Source organism: Protomyctophum bolini, assembly GCF_963924005.1.
Source record: "Protomyctophum bolini genome assembly, chromosome: 16".
Lineage (NCBI taxonomy): Eukaryota > Metazoa > Chordata > Actinopteri > Myctophiformes > Myctophidae > Protomyctophum > Protomyctophum bolini.
Window position 1 is genome coordinate 33,458,434 of NC_137877.1, and position 18,858 is coordinate 33,477,291.

Genomic DNA, 18,858 nt, shown 5'->3' on the forward strand with positions numbered 1-18,858 from the left:
CGTTTCTCATCATTTTGGACGGTGGGCTATAGCCTATATCGTACGGCATAACCCCCAACCGTTACTTTTCAGGAAACAGGGGGAGAGAGCACCGTCTCCCGATGGTCCTTCCCAGCACCTTGATGTCATGACATGGGACTTGAACCGGCCAACTGTCTGAAGCAGAGGCAACGGGTCAAGCGCTCCACACCATTGAGCCAAGGCACCTTGGGGCATTCAGCAGATGTCTCCTGGTGCTTTTGAGTTTTTATTTTTTATTCAAGAAAGTCAGTGTGCAAAGCAAAGCATCACAGAGACACATGAATAATGTGGGATTTGAACCATGGACCTGTGGATCACAACTAAGTACAGCCACTCATCACACTGAGCTAACTGCTGGTTACTACAACACAGCTTTTCTGTGCTAGTTGATGTTAGTGTGGAATGCAAAGTGTCAGTAAAGATTTGAGTATGTCGGGGTTCGAACCGGCACACTTCTACTAGGTATACTACGGATATCATTTGACTTATCCACTGGGCCACTGAGGCACACAATCATGGTGAATTTCTGGGCTGCTTTAAAGTTGTCCTTCTGAGAGAGAGTTAGTGTGTTGTGTGTAATCAATAATGAATGAGACGGGACCATCGCTTTTTGTTTTTGAACTGTCAGAGGCGTGTTGGTGAATTCTTGTGCTACAGGCAATGAATGACATCGCACATGCACGATTGCGCGCAGTCGACAGTGAATATAAGCCATGTTAAAATGTCCGACTTATACATTTGGTCACTGTGCTAAGGGCATGCTAAATAAGTCAACTGTCACTATCTGCAGTCACTGAGGCCACTGAGGCACACAATCATGGGGAATTTCTGTGCTGCTTTAAAGTTGTTCTTCTGGAATTTATCGCAATTTCCGCAATTACCATTTCCGCAATTACCATTTCCGCAATTCCGCAATTTTCCATTTTGCAATTTCCGCAATTTCCGCAATTTCCATTTCGTCAATTTCCGCAATTCCGCAATTTCCACAATTACCATTTCCGCAATTCCGCAATTTTCCATTTTGCAATTTCCGCAATTTCCATTTCGTTAATTTCCGCAATTTCCGCAATTCCGCAATTTCCGCAATTACCAATTTCCGCAATTTCCATTTCGTCAATTTCCGCAATTCCGCAATAAAGTAAACCCTTTGCTAGCAAGGTCAGCACTTGTGGGCCACCTTTATTACTTGAATGATCTTTGGCTCAGGCTAATGGAGGAAAGATGCTATTAGTGTGAGGTTACATTAAGGAATACCAAGCCATATTGCCTCATGGTATGCAGAAGGAATTCAGCTATAATTTCACAGGACCGCATCTGGATCCCTTCCAACCTTACTCCTCAAAGTGATTGCTTTACAGTAAGAACTTCATACCAGCACATTATGAACAATCACACTGTAGAAAATGTCAGACTCACACTTAACAGTATCTACTGCAGTGCTGCGCCTCCAGGCTGTTCCTACCAACTGAGCAAAAGGAACAGAGTGGAAAACAAGTACCCACTGACTGAATCAGGATAGTAAAGTCACCCGTTCCGCCACAGGGCAAAGCAAAGACATCTTTTGTAATGTTATTCCAAGCAAGTTGTTTTTTTAATTGTTAATAGCAATATGCACACTCAATCTCGATGAGGCCTTTATGCATAACATAAGTAAAGGCTGTAACAACAGTGAGCTAATCAGTTGTGTGCTTTTCCTGCGGGACACTGGGTAATTATGAATGTGGGGAGCTAGCGATGCGATGAGGTAATGTGTTGAAGTGGGTAGAGGGAGGAGAAAGACATACACTGTACCGTAGCTCTACCCCACTCGGAAACCCGGAGGACTGAGAGGCAGCAATATGGAGGAAGCAAAGAGAATGGTACAGTGGGGAATGGATACAAAAGAATAAAAGGCAGCTAAAGAATGAAATGGGGAAATGGGAGGAGACATGTACATCCCTGATCCACAGGGACATACTGTACAACTAGGCCTATACATCAAAAGATTTGGACTGGTCTGTTCAGTATTTGACCAAAATAGTGTACATTAGGATTTCATCATCCAATTATTCCTTTCTCCCATTGATGAATATCAGTATAAGTATAGAGAATACAATGTTCCTGGAGGAACTCCAACCCCAAGAAATCCAAATTCAATATATAATTATTGCCAGCCACTAAAAGTCACATCCTATTCTGGCAGAATCTGAGGGCTTCTGTGCCTATGATTTTGGCTCTGAAATGGTCACCTGTGCAGGGCTGCCAACTTGCAGAAAACCTTCGGAGTGAGATTTGATGGTACAATCGTGAGGGAAAATAAAACTTGAATAGTTACGTATATGCTCCAGGAGAGTGTGTAGGTTTTTAACATTTTTCCTCATGATCATTTCTAACCCAGCACATCATTGTGTGTATTTCATAAGTTTATGTATGGTACCATTTCTGTCCACACATCAAATCTTTTTATTATAGTGCATTTTAGTTCTTGATGTAAAGTATAACTACGTAGGCCTACGTACAGCCATTTCTACAGTTTCATAACTTCTAATCCTTTCCCCAACCATTCAAACTAACTGAGGACACAGGCACAAGTGAGTCTATTCTCATATAATTGTAACATAACATTGTGTGTGTGTGTGTGTGTGTCTATATATAATATATTTATATATATTTTTGTCTGTGCACAGCAGAAAGTAACAGATTGCGCTCCCCCTCACACTATGAATTGTGCCGTAAGTCTTTTAGACGTCAGTGACAAGCACACTAAACGACTGTCTTTCTCTGTTAAGAGAGACGTCAGACACAGGACTCACTGTACGAGCACTTAAATAGCACAAAGTATACACATTCATGCAGTTGTCTAGGGTACTGTTTAGCAACTCAGTGTACCTGCGAACGTTATCACAGGTGGGGAACCTGTATTCAGTCTCATGTGCTATATACATAGTGCATATAGTGCTTGTCTGCCAGATGTGACATAGAAATGTACATGTCAGCGGTGTGCATATTGCCTCCCATACAGTTGGGTTTATTGAGGTTGAGCTAAAGATGTTGTCTCTTGTTCTCTCTCTCTGAAGGTCCTTACGAGAAGGGCCTCTATGAGATAAAATAATAACCATTATTGATCCCTGTGAGGAAATGCAGGTGTTGTAGCAGCAACATCAATAAGAGTGAAACACACAAACAGGTTAGAATCAAGAACCAATAACAAATCAAATAAAGATAGAATAAAATAAAACAGGATTAACAAATGTACAGTTTATCAATACATATAGACAGTCTACTGTAGTACCAGTAAGACGCCCTGAAAGCGAGAAGCCACCTCAGTCACGTGCACGCATCCGCCTGGGTAACAGCAGACTGCTGGGCGAGCGCTGGCGCTTTGGCATGGGGGTCAGATCAACATATGGAATGAATTCTGTACTGGCCATATATGGAGCGTGTCTTGAGGGTAGCAGTGGGGGCAGTGTCTTGAGTGTACAGGGTTTGATGAGATTTGGCCATATATGGAGTGTGTCTTGAGTGTACAGGTTTGGTGAGGTCAGATCAACATGGAATGTCAAAACAGGTCAGCTCCATATATGGAGATCTAAGGGTGGCAGCAGGGCAGTGTCTTGAGTGTACAGGGTTTGGTTTAATTTCCGGACCTGTTGAGAACAGATGTAGAGTTGCTGGCCGGCTCCATATATACAGATCTAGGTGATGATCCAGGGTTTGATGGTCAGTGTCATGATCTTCATATATGGAGACGGCCATATATGGAGCGTGTCACGAAGCGTGATGGACTGACGACCATATATGGTGGCTTGACGTGTCAGACGGACGGACTGACAGGTGCTGCAGGTTTTCATAGTAATCTGCAACGGTCGCAATAAGTGCAGTATGTCTGTGCACAAAAACCACTTCAACAATCGTCTACGTAGATTATGGGAGACATCATGGGGAAAAACAGAAAACAGAAATCAACAAATTCCACAGTACTCTCAAGCAATGATTAAAAGTAAATTGTTTCACTGTTAACACAGCAGCTCCAATATGTGGTACTGATGAGTTTACATACCGTAGTTTGGGTTTTTTGGAAAGACTTTTAAATTAATCATTAAATAACAAATCCAGTGGCATTTCCCTGCGATCATATTGGTCCAATCACGCCATCTACTGTTTGAAAATGTAAATGGAGGTCAAAGTCAAAAGACAACTTCATCTTTTGAAGGACTTCCTTCAGTTGCCCACCGAACAATGAATGTAAAATAAATGGTAGATTTGTAGTGGTCCAGAGGTTATACATTTTGCAGCATAACCTAGTTAGGCTACAAAATGTATAATGGGGGTGTTGAAATGTTTGACAATGCACGGCAGAATTAGCATAAGTGTAACCTATGTAAGTAATTTGTGGTAGACACCGAATACTGTCAAACTCCAAATTCCTCTGTATATCTTTCAACTCCATTTTCAATTGTATAACCTGTGCTTGGGATCAAAGTCAGTCAAGCCATTTTTTATCTCAAACATTTTCTTACAAATACAGCTACAACTCACACAGTGAATCACTGCAGTGGTTCTTAAAGTGGGGTCCGAGGATCCCCAGGGGTGGGTTCCAGCTAATCGATAATAGCCAATCTGCAAGCTCACATCTGCAAGACATTGAGCTTGTAGAACTACCCTTTTCATAAAGATTTAGAATCATCTTGAAATCTGAAGCACAAAATCTTGTGTCATTAATATGACCATGTTTGAGAACCACTGGTATACTATTGAAACAATTATATCATAGATATCCGACGGGCGGCACAAGTTTTCGAATAATGTCACAGCACCACTAGGTACTGTACCTAAGAGAGAACATCAAAAAGTTATTTAATACATTTTATTAAGTAAAACAAAAACAAAAAAAATCAGGAATGTTTTCAGTATAAAATCAGTGTAACCACCACAGTTCCACATTCATACAGTAGTTGTTCACTGGATAATTAACTATAACTATAATTATAATAACTATAATTAACAGTTTGAGTAGTGGTCTTGGCAGGACAGACTGCAGAATGACAGTCCAGGGTCGAGGAGGCCGAGGGCCCAGCAGCGTTACCATGAGTTGCGCATGTGGACACCAGCTTTACGTCTCTACAGAGACCCCTGCCCTGGCCAGACCCCTCCTTGGGCACCGACCTTAAACCCACAGAAATGTCCGTAGAGACTGTCCCACTGATCGCAGGAGACATATCGGTAAAGACAGGCTAGTTATGGGGCACGGCCAGGGGAATGTCATGGGGAGAAGAGGAGGTCTCTCAGCGGTCTAGCGAGCGCTTCTGAATCGCTTCGGCCACCACGGTACGAAGAAGTGCAATGACAGAGCGAGGGTCATCACTCCCTATAATGGCACTGCCCGATACGATCATGTTGGCCCCCGCCTATGTGATGATAACACACACACACACACACACACACACACACACACACAGTGAGTGGTTTGCCAAATATGTATATGCAAAGACCAGGTCAGAAGGGTTTGTGTCATGTGTCTTACTTCGGCACACTTGTGAATCGTGTCAGGGCCCACGCCTCCATCCACCTCAATGTCAAGTGAAGGGAACTGGCTCCTTAGCCAGCTGACCTAGGACACGTACACAAAGAAAAGTTAAAACAAGACCTGAAGTCTGAAAATTGTAAATAAAGATTGTTTGTTTGTCTTTACTGCAGAAAGTAATTCCAAAGGGCTGTTAAGGACAAAGGAGTGTTATTTTAGAACACCACAGCAGTGAGAAAAGATGCCTCTCTGCAAGTTATTTGCAAGCATTGTAGGAAAATACTATCAACAACGCAACACAGAAATTGAGTGACCTTGTGAGTTTCTCGTTGCAGTATCGAGGCCAAAGATGCACCTGGCGTGTTACACAGTGACAGTGTTTGAGAGCTTACAGTATTAGGACTTGGTTTTCGATTTAAAGCCCCATTCTGGGGAAATAAAACCGAGGCAAGAAAAAAATCTAACTGTATGAGTGGAGTCAGTGGACTGCATGAGTTACTACCTAGGGTTGGAAATACCCGACCTCGCAACGATTCGGTTCAATCCAACTAAATCCATGCATCATGATTTGGTTTGATTAAATTGTTACTTTGATCAAATTCAATTTTAATACAGAACTTAGACTGATGTCACAGATTTGACAGGAAGAACTCATATACTCATATACATATATATAAGTATTGGAAAATACACAATTAAAGGACAACTTTAGTTTCAACCAAGGTTCATGTTTTAGGTTGTTAAGAGAAAGTAAAAGGTGAGTGTAATGTTTTTCTCATTTGCTGGTTTTAGGGATTTTAGCTGTTTTTGACAGGGGGGCAGGGGCATTCGAGCATGGGGCTAAATATGCATTTATGTATTTACTATAGTCCTACTAGACCCCAAGAAATTACATCTGGCCACAAAAGATCACAGGATCTACTCTCTAAAACGAAAGAAAACAGCAAATGAAAAAATGAACAATCTTTCACTTTCTCTAATAACCTAAAACATGAACCTTGGTTGTCCTTTAACAGGTTCCGTCCATCCGACGTGGCCACAAGTCCTAGGGAATCCAACCGACGGGTTGCAATGACGTGTGTACACGTCCTAGAACATCTTCAATGATATCAGGCGAGAGAGAATATTATTCTAAATTCTTTCCTTTTTTATTTTTGCGTGAGACTCTAAGGCCACCATGCTCTTCGTTCATATTAGTGTCCCGTTCACTAATCCAGGGCACTCTCCTTGGTTTTGATCTGATGGATATACTAAGCGCTTCATTTCTGACTTCTCATCCGCCTCTCGTTCAAAATATGAACGCTTTGGAATATTTAGCGATATAATGAAAACGAGAGCAAGGTAAGCTAGCAAAATATTTCTCAGTTTTTTTAGTAAAAGCAGCCATGTTTTCCCGGCACCCCAGAGCTCCTATTTTGAAGGAATCCCGGGACTGATTGTGTTAAATATAAAAATACAGAAATGATTCACCAAGAAAGGCCATATTTCACATTTTCATATTGAATTTAAGTTCTTATTTTGCTATGGATTAGAACATTCCAAATCAATGGAGTTAAATTGCCAACTTAAGATCAATGCATTTTACACCTACATTTCCCTGTCTCACACATGTATACACACACTATTACACACAGTACACACACGCGCGCGCAAATTATTACCTTGGGCATCATGTCCTCCATGAATTTCTGTCCTCCAAAGCCAGGCTCAACAGTCATAACCAGCGCCATGTCAATCTGATTAGCCCATGGCGCAAGCTCCTCAACTGTAGTACCAGGCTTTATCGCCACTCCTACCTAAAAAACACAGACACAGACAAAATAGTAGCCATTAGGGATGTGAACGACGTGAAGTGTTGTGGCCCTTTATCGATGTGTCGATCAATTTCTCTCTTTTTTTGGTTCAGTCTTCTGCGCAGCAGTTGAGACGCAACTGTGGATTCCTTGGCTGAGCCGAGTTAAGTTTGTTTGGCGATCCGGATTGGGACATACAATAATGTATAATGGGATTTAACTTGTCCTGCGAGCAAGGTTGGTTAACAGAGTGCGCACTGCAGCCTACTTAAGTGTTGTGCTCAGCTGGTCTTTTTTGGACCATGGCTTATTTGCATTGACGTTGATTGACGTTTCCTTTCATCAATAAATCCAAAAACAGTGAGAGAGTGAATACGTCCAGGGTCGGCCTTACTAAAAGGAATCCTCTCAGTCTTCTCTGCCTACACTTTGCTGATATACAGAGAAATAATACAAAAAGCATATTATATTCGTTAATCAAATCATTATTTTTTGCAATACAGGGCCAGGCAATCTTTGTATGAGAAATAGAATTAAATGAAAAGTGCACTGTCCTGTCTTGTCTGTCACATCACATGCAAAAGCAGAGACCCTTCGATTAGTTATTAACCGTTAAAGGACCACATCCCCACCTATCTTCATATAATAGGTCCTCACTAATAATCATGATAAAATGGCACAATTTTTTTCCTACTCAGTCTGTCTCATAGGAGGGCAGATTGTTAGGCAGATTGTTTTTTAAACAATATTTTTTGTACAAAAATGTTAGATTTTTATTATCGTGAGAATGATGGGTTCCATTTTCGCATTGCAACTTTTCAGGACTAGAAAGCCTGCAGTTTCTATTAGCTTGGATTACCCATCGATGATGTCACTGGACGACGGGTTTCTGGACTGCCCACCGCCTCCTATGAGACACAGACTGAGAAGAAATTGTGCAATTTTATCATGATTATTACTGAGGACCAATGTTGGTGATTTTAACGTTGTTTAATACAATCATAGGACTTTTCTGTTTAGATGTTTGGGCTGTGAATGGCTGGTGTTTCAACTCTAGATTCAACATTTAAAAAAAATCTAGTGTTGAAAATTGTGGCAACTTGGAACCTAGAACCCGATTCTGAGCTAGTTCGATCCCGGGCTCCCCCAGAGTTAGTACCCCTAATTGCACCCGATGAGCAGGTTGGTGCCTTGCATGGTTTCCTCTGCAATCAGTGAGTGAATGGGTGAATGTAATGCACGATGTAAAGTGCCTTGGATAGGGGCGCTAAATAAATGCACCATTTACCATTTAACCTTTGGCAAAAATACTGCTTGCGATGTGAGCTTGGAAAATCGGCTATTTTTGGCTTAGCCTTTAGTGTAAAGTGAGAACAGCTGGAGGCCTTGAACATTGGAACATAAATAAACAAATATATACATTTGTTTTGCTTTTATACAATCCTATATTAACATTGGCTTAAAGGAGGACAAGAGACCAGGCGGGCAGACTTCTGACATCACTCTCATGTCACCATGACTCAGCCATAATCATATAAGGAGTTCCGAATGCAAGTACGCTGTTCTTGCATTGAAATACCCATGTATGCCTATCGAAATAAGACAACTGGTAAGCAAATAATTCATGTTCACTGAATCTCTGATACAGTAATAACCAGTGCAGATGATTTTGCTGTCTTGTCTGACAGCAGATGATTTGGCAGCGAAATCCATAAAAGCAAAAACTCACTTGCCTGTTCTGAAAAACAAGATTTGTTTTACCGTACTTGCCCTAGGCAGTCAGGAAACCATTAGTGTCGATCCCTGATTTCATTGATAATATTCACATTTATTTAATTTACAATTTAGCAGACGTTCTTATCCAAAACTACTTACAAGACAGTGCGAGGGTCAGAGTAAGCAATGCATGTACCCTAAATCCAGTGCCGATATCTATGGCCAGCAGTTCAATACGTTACCTTTATTTATTTTTAATCTGTATAAACTATCATTTTGTTCTTGACTCTTCCTGTAACTTTCCCTTGTTACAGTCTCACTGCAGTTGCTGCTACAGTATAACACCTGAATTTCCCTCCGAGGTCCAGGATCATTACATGTCTATCTTACCTTATTTTGGTCCCTGGTTCCCTCACGCTATATTCCAATAGTCTCTCGCTCACTCATACTCGATCACTCCAGCATGGTACTGTCACGGTGAAATTGGTGACCTGCTGAAATATGTGTCAATCATGTAGACATCACATAACGTCAGTGTCCAAATGTGAATCATTGCGATTTGTTTATTAGCAGAGTTCAACCTAGCGGTATTAGGCCACGTATATGTAAACACCTCCATGATGTAAGTTATGCGTTACTTCCACAAGATGGTCACATATTTCGGCAGGTCACCAATTTCTCCGTAACACCGCCATGCTGGAGTGAGTGAGCGAGTGTCAGAGATTTTGGGTATTAGCTTCCAGTCACCCCTCTCCAATAACATCGCCCCCTATGTCTCACCTTCATGCCACTCTCTCTTATCAACTTGATGAGGTTTCCAGGGTTGGTGGTGGCCTCGATGTGGAATGTATACTGGCTGGCACCAGCAGCAGCCATAGGCCTCACCCACTGCTCTGGTCGGGAGACCATCATATGCATGTCTGCGTCACACAACACATTCAGAAACATAAACATCCAGAATGTAAACACAAATTATTCATTCATTACAATAATATACTAGTAACAACTAGTTTGTTGTGTCTGTGTATTTGCACTGCAAAGGAACTTTATCAAATCGATAACTCACTAATAATTAAGTAGATATACTACTAATTTAATCAGTAGATTCAGAAGTGGTTTAATATGTCTCTAAATGAGGTAGGGCTGCATGTTTTCTCACCAAAGAATGGATCGAGGCCTACAGACTTCCTTAGACACTCCACCATGGGATGTCCAAATGTTATGTTGGGGACAAAGTGCCTTCACAAGAACGGAGACCACACATTAACTTACAGCACATATCGTGGTTTCTTAGGTCTTATTGCAAAACACTGGCAATTATGGCCAAATTAAAGTGTGCTGAGGAAGTTGCAAAAGATTGTCAAACCGAGAAGAGACCATTTCTGCTCAATTCTGAGGACTGAATGCGAATGGTCTGCTTTTTACTAGATCTGCCTGTGCTATAATCTGATAAACCCCATGACATCAATACTCCACTTTGACTTCTGATGATAACCTGTCCTGACGTGTTTACTTTAGCACAGCTTAGCTCCCACAAGGCTGAACTTTGTTAGCTTGCTAGCTGTATATTCAAGTCATTAGCTGACTGACTTGCTAAGATTTCTAATCAACAGAATAGTGCACTATAGTCCGTTCTACTCACCCATCCATAACGTCGAGGTGCAGATAATCTGACCCACATTCCATCATTCGCACACACTCGCTGCCCAAGCAGGACAGGTCACTGCTAAGGATGGACGGGCCGATCTTTGCATTGTAAGCCATGCTGCTGCTGCTGCTGTGTCTGTTTGCATGCCCTGATGTCTCTTCCTCGATGATGACGACAGTGTGCCTGCCTAGGGGACGGACCATAGACGGACTGACTGACTGGTGCAAATGTAAGGCTTCCGCTTTCAAAATAAAAGGTCGGCCGGCGTACACATGCAACCTCGATCGGGACACTAGGTGGCGTAAAGTTCAACGTTATTTTCTACCAAGCATCTCTCTCTCTCTCTCTCTCTCTCTCTCTCTCTCTCTCTCTCTCTCTCTCTCTCTCTCTCCCCCCCCCCCACCGGCGGTGTCCCACATAAGTACTATACACGCTCATGTATCTAATGTGATAAATTGTAATTGTATAAAATTATAAAGAGATAGTCACTTTTAAGTAATTTGTGGTTATTGACCGTTTTGAACAAAATGCCACAAATCATGAACACAGATTTCCGTGGCATTTTGCACGTACATTCCCACTAGATCTATAGAAATGCCACTTATACAACAAATATTCAAATCAGCCTGATTCGTGCTTTTACCTGTAACGGTGTAACCGATCTGTGTAAAACTTTGTATGTGTACTGTACTGCCTATACATTCTTTTCACATCTGCCTTTTATATCAGGAGGCTGATTTATGTAAAACACAATTTACTCCTTCGGATTTCATCCAACTTTCACGCAAATCGGTACAAATCGGTACAGATCAGTGTGATGTTTTTTATATTCTATCGTTGTTGACATAAAGTTTGCAGGTGTACCGTATGTGTGGCCCGTTTTGAACAAAATGCCTCAAATCAGTGTCCAGTTGCTGTGAAACTTTGCAGGAATATACGTTGAGGACCAATGCCACCCTTTTAACATTGCCCTATTATAATGTTTTCCAAACCACTTTTTCCCAATTTTACTTTATTTTATTTTATTCATGTTTTATTCCCTGGAATTTGTTATTTTTTAAATAATAGTGTACTACAGAGTACAGACATATCTTTGGCTTTGAGTGCTCTCACTAAACAAACTTGAAGAATCTAATATAACATGGCGCCTGCACTTCTCCATTGAACTTCAATGGATGCTGCCGCCATGTTCTTTTCTTTCGAATGGTGTGCTGTTCTTGATTGATATATGATGAACTTGCAACTTGAAATCTAATGGATATGGCCCACTAGTCTAAACATCTGTCTGACATTTATGGCTTTTGTCTGCATCTTGCATTACAGTTCCAATGACGTATATTTTGGTGGCATAGTGTGTTTTGGGGCGAGAGGAGGATAATGTGTTATTCTTGTGCATGGTTGAGTTAAAGTATATTCACAGTGAATAGAGGGGCCCTGTCATGTCCCTGAGGAAAGTAATAAAAAAGCTTGAGGCCATGTCTTTTTATAGACCAATGCCACAGAATCTGTAAAAGTGAGGAACTGACTTTACTGCTCTGTACACACACCACTTGACCCTATTGCCATTCTCCATAATAAAGCATCACTCAGATCCATACGTTGAAAGTTCAGGGGTGAGAGCCCAGGGAAATGTCTTTTTCAGGCTCTCCATCCATTTGGGTTAGCTCATCTTTATCACAGTCTATGTTTTCATTGTACAAATAAACAATACATAATTTAGTGTCTTTATATTCATATAGCTATTATATCTTGAAGAGTTTATCTTTTACATAGAAAATAATAATGTTCAATCTATAGCTTGATACGGTAATATCTATGTATTTTGGAAATTGCTTGAGACGTGTGAAAAGAGCCTGAATTAATTTGATTCAGCTCCAGATTGGAGTTTTATATCAGGTGCCAGCTTAATTATGGCTGTGAAGAGTTATTTTAAGCTCTTTATAAACACAACTTGGCTTTCTTTGACAGAAATAGGGTGGGTCTCACCACAAATCCAATAGTGAGAAATGGTTAGCAGCACTGATTTGGTTGAGTGCATTTGTAGTAAATAAAACGACTTTATTAAAAAGAAATTACAGTCCCCATCCTATGAAGCATGGTTTATGAAGTACACCATGCAGTCTTAATGAGCTGAACACATTCTTGGATCTCAATCATTTCAGACAAAGTGAGCTTTCAACAGCACAACAGGAACAATGTAACCCATGCAGCCTGCAGGGCTGTAAAAACGGATTGGCTAATCAATTCCATTCTCCTACCAAATTAATGTGGAATACTGTACTTCTGAGTTCTGTACTGTACTTTACTTGAGTATTTCCATTTTACTATATACTACGTACATGCAAAGTATGCATCTTCTCCACTGCATCTCAGAGGCAATTAGTGTACTTTACAATTGTTTCGAAACTTAACCAATTCATCTTTATTTTATAATCTGGCATCAGCCATTGCCATGTTCACAGAATGAGCTTTATGATGTTGTATTTTGTAATCAGTGTGTGTGTGTGTGTGTGTGTGTGTGTGTGTGTGTGTGTGTGTGTGTGTGTGCGTGTGCGTGCGTGTGTGCGTGCGTGCATGCGTGCGTGTCTGTTTGCATGCGTCCGTGCGAGAATGTGTGTGTTTAAAGGAATATTGCTTTTTTTTCATGAGCGCTGTCCTCCCTCATGGCTTCTCATTTCAAGCCCAGTGGGAGGTACGGAGGCTGGCATGTACCTTCATCATGCCTTTCTGCTTTATTCCTTGAGCATTCATACAGGTGGCTAATTAACAGCTAAGCAGCACCATGTGTTTAACACGTTTGAACTCGTTTAGCGCTCATATAAAGAGCATCATTTACTGGCTATTAATTCCACTCAGCTGGTACATGAATAGCAAAAGCACACTAAACAGAGCCTTGGACAGACAAGCGACCTCCCATGGTACACGTCCCCATCTACAGGGGAAATGGGGTTTATCTGTGTAGGAAAGCATTCATCAGTGTGGTTTTAAGTAGTCCACAAGATGTGGACATTGTAAGCACGCATAAGAATGTGATTTAGAGCCGTGCATAGGAGGGGTTATTTTGACCCTATGACCTCTGTGATAAAGCACAGGAACAGGAATCGGTACATGGCTGGGCTGTTTATTGTGCTTCCTGTACAATGGTTGATTATTGTTAAGGACGCAGGGCTTCACTAGACTGCTACTGTACTGTATTATCTCGCTCAAAGAGCAGCTTCTGCTTCCCGCCCCCAGTTGATTCCCGGCCTCCTGAGCAAACACAAACACATAAAGCTGCTTTTCTTCTCCTCTCTGATGGTCCGGAGGAGAGAGGAGCGTGTGTCCTCGCGGCCTCTCCCTTCCTCAGCTTTTGTGTCAGTCGGGGTCCAAATGGAAAGGGAAGGGTGGGATGGGATGGGACCCTGGATGAGGATGAGGGGAGTCGTCTCTTTTCAGAAGGCTGTTTGTCCCAATCAAACTTACTTTCCTGTTGGTGTGTGTTGACAGAGAGTGTGAGTGTGTGTGTGTGTGTGTGTGTGTGTGTGTGTGTGTGTGTGTGTGTGTGTGTGTGTGTGTGTGTGTGTGTGTGTGTGTGTGTGTGTGTGTGTGTGTGTGCGTGCGCGCGTGCGTGTGTGAGTGCGTGCAGTGCTCGTGTGTTGAAGGATTGCCTCCACAACCTTCAGTTTCTCATTAGAAAGAGAAAGAGGGTGAGATTATACAGAGGACGAAACAAAAATGGAAAACAGTTGTCCCATTTGTGCGCCTCTATAATGTTTGTCCTTGATGTTCTCTGCAAATAATTACGGGATGTTGTTTCGCATCCATTATGGACTATATAATTATGTGTCACTGTTTATTATGGATAATATACTTCATGGAAATCAATAAAATAAGCATAAATCATGACCAGATCGTGTCCGGGGGCTGTCCGGGGTGTTTCTTTAATGTGACCAAAACATCAGTGCCATAGTTAAACCTGACCTGACTGTGGAACAGTCTGTGAACAGTGAACACCCCCCTTGACCAGACATAATGCGGCTGGAATGGGTCACTCTAAAGCAGTGGTTTTCGAAGTGGGGTCTCTGGGGACCCACTGAGATCCTTGAGAGGGTTTCAGGGGGTCCAAGACTAAATGAGGAGTAGTATACAGTAGTTGTGACATTATTACAATGCATGATGTACTATATTTGAGTTACTATTTTATGTTAAAAAAAAATACCAATACAATATATTAGTCATGTCCAATTTAATTTAAATCAAAACATGTTGTAATAATCATATCAACAATGTAGGTCAGAATAAATCATCATCCCTCTAACAGTAGCAATTCACCTTTTCACCACATTGTGCTAGCCAAGCATACCCTATGATACAAATGAAAAGAACAAAAGAATCCAGCTGAATTAGCCTTTGATATTTAAGATTGGACTTTGGTTGTGATTAAGAATTACACAGTGGGGGATATTTCATATTTCTCGCGCAGCGTGTGCCTCTCAGAAGCATGAGGGATTGGTTTATGAAAAGGGGAAAATCCAGGTCTCATAAAACCCCTCTCAAAGGTCAGCCCACATTTAAGAAATGCATAGTCATTAAAAATTCACTCTCCATTTACCTCTGTTTTCTTGTTCATACCATCCTGTGTTTGATTTCATTGTACATATCCCTATAGATTACCCTTAAGTTTTATAAATAAAGTTCTTTACTCGCATACTCACATTCAGGCACATAACAAAAAACCTCTCTACATAGGTAGAGAGTGCACGATAAGCACTTTTCTTTTCTTCAGAGGGAACAAATATATTGTGTGTGAATGCTGGCTATCACACAATTATAATATATCAGCTCCTCAGCTGTTCATTAAAAAAGATGTAGGAGAGAGTGCACTCTGTTCCCACAAAATAAATAAGCTTTCTAAAGCAAACAACAAAAGAAACGTTGAAAATACTATCATCGTAAGATCAAGTGGGGATATGGATCCTTGCCACAGCTGGTGTCTTGAACAGCTGTTAGACCCACTGCGGAGAGCTCCGGAGAATTAAACAATATCAACAAATTATTCCTTAACCTACGACACCCTCAGAGAAGAGCCTTTTGGGGATTTCAAGTCTATTTACAAGAAATTGGGTGTAGTTGTTTTTAAATCAGACAGGAACAAACGTTGTACATGCTTTTGTGTATGCTCCCAATGTCCCACACATACTGTATGTGCATGTGAACATGAAAGCATACACACATGCACAGATGCACACTCACACATACATGCGCATTTGCACTCTGTGACGTTCTTTCTTCCTGCTGAGGTCAGCCAGTGAGTGGACTGCCAAATAACCCACGCCAGCGCTCAGGACAATCCCCTGATTCTGCCACACAATCTAACTCCACTAAATCTCACTGTACCACTCGACGACTGACAAACGATAGCATTCACGCAGATACGTTCTGTAGCAACATCTTTCTGAGCTGTGTTTTCCTGGAGATCATTCAATTGTACGTGAGGTTTTTTTTCACATTGATGCTGATTGCTGATGGAAGGTCATTAATTGTCCGTGTACAAAGCCACAAAGTTCCTCAGTCAACAACAGCAACTAGAACATAGCCCATGCCTTCCTTAGTCATTGAGGATATAACTTTAATAATTCTCCCCCAGGTCTTCTACATATGTGGGCCTCTAATCCTAGGGTGTACCAGACACCAGCAGCTGCAGCTGGTTTGTGGGTTGAAATGAACCCCACTGACTGTCCTAAACTTCTCCCACACGCAACGAGACCTCCCCAGTGCTGCTGTTATAACACACACACCTTATCCATCTCCTATGCCACGTACAGCAAGGATGTTGACTTTGTGCGTGTCTGTTCTGCATGTGTATTTCTTTAAAGTGAATCAATGAGGTGCAAATGACTGACTGTACACTGTACAGTCACATGCACACATGTGCTGCACATGAACGTGGTGGAGCTTGTCTTTTTGCTGCAGATCCTGCAGGTAAAGGCATGCAACATACTGTACTGCTAACCTTCCTTCATGCTGTGGTGGGGAGGCTCCTCAGTGTGATACAACTACATGACGGGTGACGGCTGTAATCAGGGGAAATTGCCTGTTTCATTACTGAGAAGCCCTGAGTAAATGATTCCATAGAACTTTTCACACACATCCTGGTATGCGCTCATCCCGCAGCCAAAACCCACAGTCCAATTAACCCCAGAGAGAGAATGGACGGAAGTGGGAAGCGGGAGTGTGGAGACATACAGACCTGACAGGGCACTTCACTGGGCATATACTGTAGGTTTTATTATGACTGCGCTCCTGTGTCGGAGTGTTTTTATATCCTGTGAGGTACCCCAACCCCTCTCACTTTCATTTATTCGCCTTTTCCTCCTGCTGGTTGGCAGCATAAGAGGCTAATATTGACTTTACTGATGTGTTTTTGTTTGGCATGGGAACGCTTCAGGTCTTTCACTGGCGTTGACCGCAGCGAGCGGTTTACCAGAGACACCTGGCAGATGGCCAAGCAGCTAATGATGGACTATGCAGGTCCATCATTAGCGCAGACAATACATTGTTTGGGGATGGACAATTCTCCTCGGATATATACTATAGTATAGAGGAGAAATCCAGGCTGCTTTGACTCAGGCACTCAGATGAAATGATCAGCCTCTGAACGTTTAAAATGATACCCATTATATAACGTAACTTCCATGATGTCTAAACTGATTCAAGTCTTTCTAAGCACAGTACCCTGGAACAGAGCTCTATGGAGAAAACAACTGGTCCTTATACTCATCTCAACGGGACATCCTGTGACGATGGGAGAGACTGATAAAGTTTGGGTCACAACTTCGTTGGGTCAACGGGCCCTTTGCCAACAGGGAACTGCTGGAAACACAAAGTATGAAGCATTGTGTTGTTCAACACAAGACGCCATCCCACACAAGTCTCAACGCATCGTCTCTTTTTCATCGATAAAGTCAACAAACTATTCCAAAGACAAACAGAATCAAAGCCAGTTTTCGGCAGAGTATAGGGAAACACCCAGCAGCGTTTTCGTTGATCATTCTTTGGCTGTGATTAGGGTGTTCCCTCACTGAGTTATGTAGTTATGTAAGGTGCTGCACTGGAGAAACGAGGCCTGCTATCAGATACTTCCCCAGATCTTTCCCAAGATTTAAACTAGATAAATGGCCAGTGCTGGGGGACTCATTACCACTTCCAGTAGCAATATTACCTCATTCAAGTAGTTGAATGCATTTCATAGAATCAGTACAGCTTGTAACGGACCCACAGGGCTGTTTCCATGATTAATTTGTGTTTTCTTTGAGCTTTTATTTTGACGTGTTTCCTGCCCCAAGTCAGTTCTCCAGGGCTTTCATTGTAAAGGTTTCCTGCCCACAGGGCCAAATCAGTTTAATTGAAATGATCAAGTTCACCTGTGACTGTGAGGACAACGCCCAGGATGGGGCTGCAGATAGCAGCACTTGATCATAAATGCCACCTGCCAACCTCAGTGGTAAGAGGATTGAGGAACAGATACTGCCATGAGAAGGAATGGCAACACATGGAGAAGTTTGTCAAGGAAGGAACTAAGGACGGATGGCCAAAGAGCCCTGGAACAAACTGCACATGCCACTTTATTAGCGCCTAGCTGGAAGGGGAACAAGGTTAATACTTTTATTTGTCATATCTTGTATTTTCACTGCTTATGAATTTGATTGGCTTATTGTTGTGGGGTTTGTCATGGTTGATACAAAGGGGTTTTGAGTTATGTTTCACAGTAAAAAGTAAACCGTGATTAACTTTAATTATTGGTTCATGTGAACATTTATGCTGTTGGTTTAGGTCTACTGTATATGCATATGTCTCAACCTTTACTGTGTTTGTTTATGGATTTATTGATTTACTTATGTTATGTATATTTATCTTTTCTCAGTTTCTACGGTGAATTTTGAAATAAAGTATCAGTCAAAATCATCAGTCAGTCTCCAACCTAATTGGCCAGCTGGGTCCGCTACAGTAGAAACTTCACCCAAGGACTGCAACTCTTCACCACTCATCTACACTGGAGCTCAAACTATGCCATCAGGCCTGCAACGCATCGGACAGTCGAATGAATCTGGTGAACGGTTACATTAACACAAACGCTACAACTGCATGGTAGAACATTATACGGTCAGGAAACAAAGACTAAGGATCATACGGAAACT

At 41.7% G+C, this 18,858-nt stretch overlaps 1 protein-coding gene across 1 annotated transcript; it reads right to left on the reverse strand.

Annotated features, from left to right (window-relative positions):
* Window positions 1-4,852: 4,852 nt before the first annotated feature.
* On the reverse strand, window positions 4,853-10,841 carry rpe (ribulose-5-phosphate-3-epimerase). Its single transcript, XM_080785751.1, has 6 exons — window positions 10,676-10,841; window positions 10,193-10,272; window positions 9,814-9,953; window positions 7,186-7,320; window positions 5,525-5,611; window positions 4,853-5,408 (listed from the first exon to the last, which is right to left on the reverse strand). The coding sequence occupies exons 1-6, from the start codon at window positions 10,795-10,797 to the stop codon at window positions 5,286-5,288; spliced, it is 687 nt and encodes a 228-aa protein (XP_080641877.1). The 5' UTR covers window positions 10,798-10,841; the 3' UTR covers window positions 4,853-5,285.
* Window positions 10,842-18,858: the final 8,017 nt, after the last annotated feature.